Genomic DNA, 8,279 nt, shown 5'->3' with positions numbered 1-8,279 from the left:
TGTTCATGTTAAATCATAAATTCATAATGTACACGTGAACTATTATGAAGCAGCCATTAGGAATTAAGATCGTGTCGAAGCAACAAACAAATATTAAGATCTCGTTATGTAACTATGTTATGTTATGTTGGCTTACTGGCTTAGTGATAACATAGTGAATGTAATTCTAAATTTCGGAGTTCCTCCCTAATGCATCGCCTAATTAGTGATAATGTGGATAATGTATAACTCTAAATGTTTCAAATCTGAGTTCATTATAACACATCGCCTTAATAACAAATGTATAACTACATGATTCTTATACGAGTTCATTATAATTCATCGACTTAGTGATAACATGATTAATGTACGATTCCGAATATATCATATCCAAGTTCATCACACTTCACAAGTCAATAAATATGTGTCAATAAATACGATTAATTATCCAAGGCCCAACACCCACAACAAATTAAAGTTAAATCACGTATGTGTACAAATAAGAAACACAATTTCATTCAGAAAAGACGTTTCATAACTAATTAAAACCCACTGGAATTAAATCAACCTACACAACATTTATATAAAAATATGAAATATTTCAATTCGTACAAAGTATAGCATTTATATCCACCTTCACAATTCAGATGAAAACACTATACTCAAATTGGACATAACAAAGCCTTGGAACCCCCTTTTTTCCCATGACTCCTATCATCCTTATCGATTTTCCATATACATCAAATGAAACATCAATTCAATTCGATCATAATCAAATCAGAAAATCACTAATAATTAATTAAAATACGCATGCATACGCCAATTAATTAATTAATTCCGATTGAGAAGCTCCTCGATCATCTGCAAAGCCATCCTCTCCTCCTCATCGATCCCATTCCCCGCCACCGCAGGCGGCGGCGCCAGCGGCGGCGGTGGCTCCTGAGCGTCTCCGGCGGCCGCCTTCTTTTTCCCCAGCTCCACCGTCATGACCCAGCTAGCGTCGGCCCGAGACCCGGCCCGCTTCTGCCAAACCCCGATGTGCGAATTCTCGGTGTCGAGCCTCAGGCACGTCAGCGACGACGACGGCGACTTGCAGCATTTCCGGAGCTTTGCGCTCAGGATCGAAGACAGGGAAGCCGAGCGCGAGGCGTCCGGAATATTAGACTGTGGCGGGGGCATCTGGCTGCTGCCCCCGCCATTGTCCTGATCAGCGGCTGGAACAGGGAAGTTGGTCTTCGCGTTCCGGCCGCTCATCAGTATGGCGGCCTCGTCGTAGGCCCGGGCCGCCTCCTCCGCCGTCTCGAAAGTCCCCAGCCACACCCTCCTCTTCCTGATCAAAACCAATCAATCAAATCGTTAGAATTTAAAAAAAAAAAAAAACTAGGTTTTTTTTTTTAATTCATAAGGAAATTTACACGTGGTAGAGTGTGTGAAGAAAAATTTACAGGAGAGGGTGGCGAATCTCTGACACCCAAGATCCCCAGTGGCGTTGTCTAACACCTCGGAATTTCTTAGTTTGTACCATGATTTTTGTGTGTCAGAATCTTGATTCTTGGGGAGGATTTATATAAGGGTGTAAAGAGAGGTGAATTTATTTAAATGATAATACAATAATTATAATTGGAAATACAGCAAAGACAATTGGAGTATGGTATATTTATAGGGATGGATGAAATTGTTACATTAAGGAAAGAGGGCCTTGTTCATAGTTGTGGTGGAGTGGTCCAAATTGTGGGCCATTTCCAAGGCTGATTATAGGGCTGGACACTATCTCACACTCTCTGTGTTATTGAATTTTTTGCTTGATTAAATTGAATTATTTACCTCGTATGATGATAATAATAGGGTAAGGACAACATAGATAGAGAGCACCCATTTTGGTGTGGAATTAATCCATGTGAATAGTCAAAATAAACATTAAACTGTTCACAAGCAGTAAAAGATTTGTACTAAGTGTGCCAGCCATGAATTGTACTTAGCCTTGATTGAGCTTCTATTTTTGGTATGTTTTAAATTACCTAGTTGTTTGAGAAGTTTTTTGTGTTTGGATAGGTAGTGACTAGGACTGTGGTTTAGTTTCAGTTTTTCTTTGTGGATTCTTTTTTATTTATATATTTATGTGATGACTGGTATGCAAAAGAATAAGCAGGGAATGAAATGAATTTGACAGAGAATTTTTTCAATTTATATTGATAAAGAATGGTGTGTATATGAATGAAATTTCCAAGTCGAATGAAATTGATCTCATTTATATAATCCAACTCACCAACTTAACTTGTTAACACAAATTCAACACACATTTTATTTACCTTTTTTTGGCTTTTCAGTGTTTTCTTTTTTTGCTTTCTTTTGTGTTAATATTGTGCTTTTCTAATGTTATATTCAAATTTTTATTAGTACATTATGTTTGAGTTAAATTAAATTTAATTTTGCATACGCATTTCATATTAAATTAATTTAAATTTTAAAATAATTAGTACGTATTTAAAATTGCATTAGCATATTAGTTTTTAATGAATTTCATGTTTGAAATTGGATCGGAAATTTAATTTAATCATTAAGTATTATAAATATAATAAATTATTTAAAAATTTAATAGATAGGACCTATGAATTGGAAAAGGAATTAGGACTTTCTTTTTCAGAAGGAACAAGCAACAATTGGTAATGAGAAGTGCTGGACTAAATACATCGACTATTATATTCAATAGACTATTAAGAATATCTATATTGGGAATGGCTTAGACAATTTGAAAATAATACTATTATTAATATCAATAATAAAGCATCATATATGATCGGTCTGTGTCCATTGGAAATTGGAATTGAAAATAGAGATGGTAAACAAAAGAAATTGCTAAAACTTGCAGGTCACAACTTTTATGATCATAAAATTACCATTTAAACAAAAAGGTCCAAAACCATCCACCAATAAATAATTTAATGACTAAATTAATGTATAAAAGTAAAATTTTTGATTAAATAATGGGACCATAAGATTAGAAAAAAAAGTCATGTGAGGTTGTTTGCACTATAAGTACTAGCAAATTTAATAAAAAAGAAAGAGAAGTGGTCACAGAGAATTAAATGCCTATCTATATTAATAATGAAGTGTTTTACTCGTTGTATTAATTATTGCTTCCATAATTGAGGTAACTTTGATTAGTAGTGTAGATGCTAACTGCTAAGTGTCTACTGCTAAATTGGTTGTAACAAAACTCATTACTATGTTTGAATTTACCACATAGTACTACTATTACTATTACTATTACTATGTGCTAATACAATCATCATTTTTATGTAACCTATAAACCAACACTTTCCACCTAGCTAATGTCATGACTTTCATGTCTTCGTCAACAATTGAATAATGTATTACAACCCATAATTGTTAGTACTTTTCTTTTAATCAATTTTCATATTTCGAGGGGTTTTTTTAATCAATTTTCATTTTAAATAAGTTCTCTGGTTATCCTTTTAGTTGGCACAAAGGACAGAACTTAGAACAGGGATAGAAATTAGAGAACAAACTCAAATTAAGCATAAACAATAATACTATTTCACCAAGCAACAGAAATAAAAGAACTAATTCCAAAACAACAGGGGGGCACATGCCCAATCCAAACAACAGATGGGAAGAAATTTGGGGCATTAACTTCTAATCCACGAATGAAGATGCACAATTAGCCTTTTCTTCTCCAAATCCCAATTCAGTTCTAATCCTTAAAAGATCATTCAATTCAACTTGACCATGAAATAACATAAAATCGAGAGATCTGCAACATTTTACAAACTTGCGTAACCAAAATATGAAGCATGTTGTTGGCTCTTTGAGTAAGCATAACAAGATATTTCACTGTCGCAAGAATAGTACCAAAAGTTACTAAACTTTTTTCCTTTTTAGTTAGACTACGTTAATTTTAACTTATGGCTTATAAATATAAACTAAATTCATTGAATTATAATCTAAAACTTAATTATTGAATTATAATCTAAAACTTACTAATAAATAGTAATAAGAATTTGTACCCCACAACTTTTGTCTTTCACTAGACAATATATTGGCACGTAGTATCTTTTTTGATGCTTGATTATTCAAACATCTCAAGTTTAGTTACAGACCGTTACCAAAACTAAACGGCCTCACCCTACCATATTCATTATGTAGGACAAATAATTCAGCACTTAAGGTCCAAGTTTTAGTTCAAGGAAATGCAATTTATCCGATATTTAAACTATAGCATCTATTTTAATATTACTACCTTTTATTTTTGCAATTCTATTTTAAAAATATGCATGTAAAACCATAGAGAAATGTCACTTTGTTTTTATAAGTAGACAACATCGTTTAACTCATCACATTCAAAAACATCCCCATTTAATTTCTCGGTTGTCTTCTTAGAACTAAAACTACAATTAAAATTATCAAAAACATAATTTAAATAACAAAAACTACTAAAAAATATCCTATCATCTGAATTATAGCATGATTCGCATTGCCAAGAAATTGTAGCCTTTTTTTCGTCGCTGCAATAGAGTCGTCAACGCGATAGCTCGCATTGGCAGCCGGCGGCTCTATTGGTTATGCAAGTGAAAGGGAGATTGTGGCTGCAAAACGTTATATCAGCAGCTAGTTCACGTGGGCATAGTTGTGTAGGGTCGATTAAAATTAATACTACTAGTAGTATATAGTAACTCTCTCGATTTATTATAGCAAAATACAGAATGAAGTGTCTCTTATTGGTTAGAGATTTTTTTCATTCGATTCTCATTTAAGTGTGCATTGTCTTTTCAATTTATTTATGATATGATATGTATCTGTATTTCTACAAATAAAATAAAACAAAAAGCAAAATTAAAGGTATGCAAACTTTATGGCATTGAATACTAGTACATTGCTTGGATTTATTCATCTCTACAATACTTCTATATTCTCTCTTGCATCAATTCAGATGATTTGGTTTTGCCTTGTACGTATCATTCACAAAATTCATACTTCACTTCACTTATATGTAGATTGGAAAAGGGTAGGGGAATTAAGCTTTTGAAAAAGGATATGTCTATTTTCTAAATTTGTTTGTTCAAAAATAAAAATAATACAATAGGTCGATCTATAATCTCTATGCTGGTATTAATCTATTTTTAGGACACCTAACCTAACTCACTCATAGAGTTAATTATAATTAGTAATTGTGTTGGATTAACAGTGAAGCCAGCGACCTATAGTAGACTCCTCATCTCTTATCGATAAATGACATAAGCGAAAGATCCAAACCGACATAATAGTGAGGTAAGAGAGATAGATTACCCTTTTCGTTTATAGTACATATCTTGTTCTATGCATACAACAAATTAATATGAGTAATAAATTCAAGGATGAAAGAGCGGGGCTAGAGATATATGGTGTGGACGTCAAAAGAATCTGTAGCATCGGGCAAGAGACGGTTATATATGCCAACAACAAGCAATAAACTGTGAGGCAGATACAAATATAGAAATAAAGTGAGATAGAATGACTTCAAAGTTGGGAATTAGCAGATATCAAGGGAAGTGAGAACTTAAAATTCATATCAATTCTAATTTCTAATGGTGGAAAACCCGACTCAAAAAAAGGTAAAGTCACAAAAAAAATATTAAATTGTTTATAAATTGTAAAATCCAAAAATACCCCTTCACCAGTTAACCTATTAAGTTTTTCTACGCAAGACTCTTGAAATTAATTACATTTATAATGAATGGTACACTATATGGTGCAACTGCATCCATATGCAAGATGCAACCGCCCTAATTATAATTTGATTGAAATCGATAAACCCCTAATAAAAATTTACTAAGATACACTAAGTAACTTATAATTAATTAATAATTAAAATTAATAGCCAGTGCAGAATGCCGCATGGAAATTTCAGTCCTATAATATGAGGCCATAAAAAATTGACGAACCAAATCCATGCATCAGTGAACCATCGTTGTCACAATGTGTGACAGTCATTGTTATATTAATACTCCTACTATAAAGTCTTGTCTTGTCAAAGATCAAAAAAATGCAAATACTAGCAGTACTAATTACAAAAACTTAATAATAATAAAATCTATGAAGACTTAATAACGTATGGAACATGTACAAAATTGTCTTTCTATGGTATTGACTATTGAGTAATCCCATCCTTAATCCGGTCTATTCCATTATTTTTAAAAAATTACCAAAAAAATTACAAGATTCGGTCTATTTCATAATTTTTAAAATTATTCAAAAAAAATCATGAAGTTTGGATTTGTTCGCAATCATCTCATGAATTTTTTTTTGTGAAACTATATCTGACGTGGCATTCACGAAATCATAAGTCAATGTCATCATCAATGAGTCAAACGATGTCATTTTTCATGAAGAGTTTTAAACAGTGTTGTTAACCTTCATGATTTTGCTGGCTGGTTTTTAAAGTTGCGCGACAGGCCTGAATATGACCAAACTTCATGATTTTCCTGACATGTCATACTACGAATATCAATTTTAACAAGTACTACTATAATTTGTGTGTACCAATACATATATGATCTGAAGTCGCTTTGTATGTTATACTATGAAGTAGGGATATGTTTGTATTGAATTCGAACTAGGCAAATGGATATATATAGATGGTGCATGAGGTACCCACATGAACACTACATAATTTATAGTACTAGTAAAGTGCTAGAATTTTGACCTTACAATAATATTCCTTCGATTATAGTAGAGTCTGATTTTACGAATTTAAGATTGGTTGGCATTGCCAAAATTGTATGAAAAATGAATCGTGTTGAAATTCGCGCATAATTAATTTCCTAAAATAAATTGGGAGTTACAATGTGGAGTAAAAAATAAAAACATAATATTCCAAACAAAGAATTAGGTTTGATTGCCAAACCACATGCGAAGCTTCACGTGGTAACCAAAAAACTCTCACCAACTAATTCAATATAGGTATTAACTCTACATGAATGGAGCTCTATGCATTGTTGTTCTTACTATAAGTACATGATAGTAATATATGAGAAGAAAAAGTAGACAATTAGAAATTCTGGATTTGTTTAGGGCATCAGCATGCGGATAGTGGGCACATCCCAAAGTGGCGGAATGCACAAGGGATGTGTTGGAGGTGGCAATCTGAAGATGATGGCACATGATCGTGCGTCGTTTCTCATGGCCTTGTTCGAATGATGGAACAAGAAGAAATCAAGGAATCAATAAAAAATCAAGACGAGAATCAATGAGAAAATAAATCAAATATCAAGACCGGAAGTTTGACAAAATTGATTTGTATTGATTTACATAGCATACTAAGATTGTTATTTATCGATTATTCTCATATGAATTAAATTAGAATATACTATGAACATATGAATAGTGCAAGTGAAAATTTACATACCATTGTAGTTATTTATCGATTATTTCCATATGAATTTAATCAGAATATACGAACATATAAATAGTGGCGGACATAATAAGGATAGGGGAAGGACCTAAGCCCCTCTCAAAAACTTTTTTTTTATGTGTTTCACTACTTCAATTTTTTTTTGAAACTTTTGGAAACACACACTTCAACCTTCACCAAATTAATATTACAGGAGAGTAAATCATCCAAATTGGAATTGTAAAAGAAGCTGAAAAGAATTTGGAATTAAAGCGTTGACGAGGTGAAATTGCATATAAGTACTAAAATGGCGGTCCTCGTGCTAAATAAGTCAGTACAAGTCTACACTTTTTAATACATATAATAGTATTATAGTTATAACATAAAATGTGCAGAGATGAGGACATTATAAAATCTTCCGTGTTCACATATTCCTTCAAATTAAACGTGCAATCAATTTTAAAAATGTAACGTGCATGTTAGATTTTAAATTTTGATGAGTGTAAAAAAAATCCAAAATTGAAAATTAAGCCTTTAATAAATAATGGATTGATATTTTTAATAATCTTTCTGAAATATTATATTTATAATGTACCAAAATTTTAAATTAATAGATATCAGATTTTTTTTTTCTAATACTCACTACAAAAACAACACTGTTTACTTAGCAAAAGATTCCGAGCATATTCCGAGCAGATGAGCCATGTAGTCAACGTATAGAATTTTTTTTATCTAGTAACAGTACTAAGTACTACTCCTTCCGTTCCATAGTAGTAGAGTCATTTTGCTATTTTGGTACGTTCCATTGTAGTAGAGTCATTTCCCTTTTTGGTAAAAGTCAACACATTTTTTCTCACCTACTTTACTCTCTCTTACTTTATTCTCTCTACATCTCTCTACCTTTTTCATT

General features: G+C 32.3%; 1 protein-coding gene across 1 annotated transcript; it reads right to left on the bottom strand.

Moving 5' to 3' along the window:
- Nucleotides 1–537: 537 nt before the first annotated feature.
- Nucleotides 538–1,611, bottom strand: LOC125208184 (ethylene-responsive transcription factor WIN1-like). The gene is made up of 2 exons (XM_048107765.2): nt 1,425–1,611; nt 538–1,309 (listed from the first exon to the last, which is right to left on the bottom strand). Exons 1-2 carry the CDS (start codon nt 1,502–1,504, stop codon nt 811–813), a joined length of 579 nt encoding a protein of 192 aa, XP_047963722.1. The 5' UTR covers nt 1,505–1,611; the 3' UTR covers nt 538–810.
- Nucleotides 1,612–8,279: the final 6,668 nt, after the last annotated feature.

This window comes from Salvia hispanica, chromosome 6 (assembly GCF_029641045.1).
Source record: "Salvia hispanica isolate PSC_SH4W2 chromosome 6, Shi_PSC_v1, whole genome shotgun sequence".
Lineage (NCBI taxonomy): Eukaryota > Viridiplantae > Streptophyta > Magnoliopsida > Lamiales > Lamiaceae > Salvia > Salvia hispanica.
The sequence above is the reverse complement of the archived record's forward strand: the minus strand, read 5'-3'. Positions and strand labels throughout refer to the sequence as shown.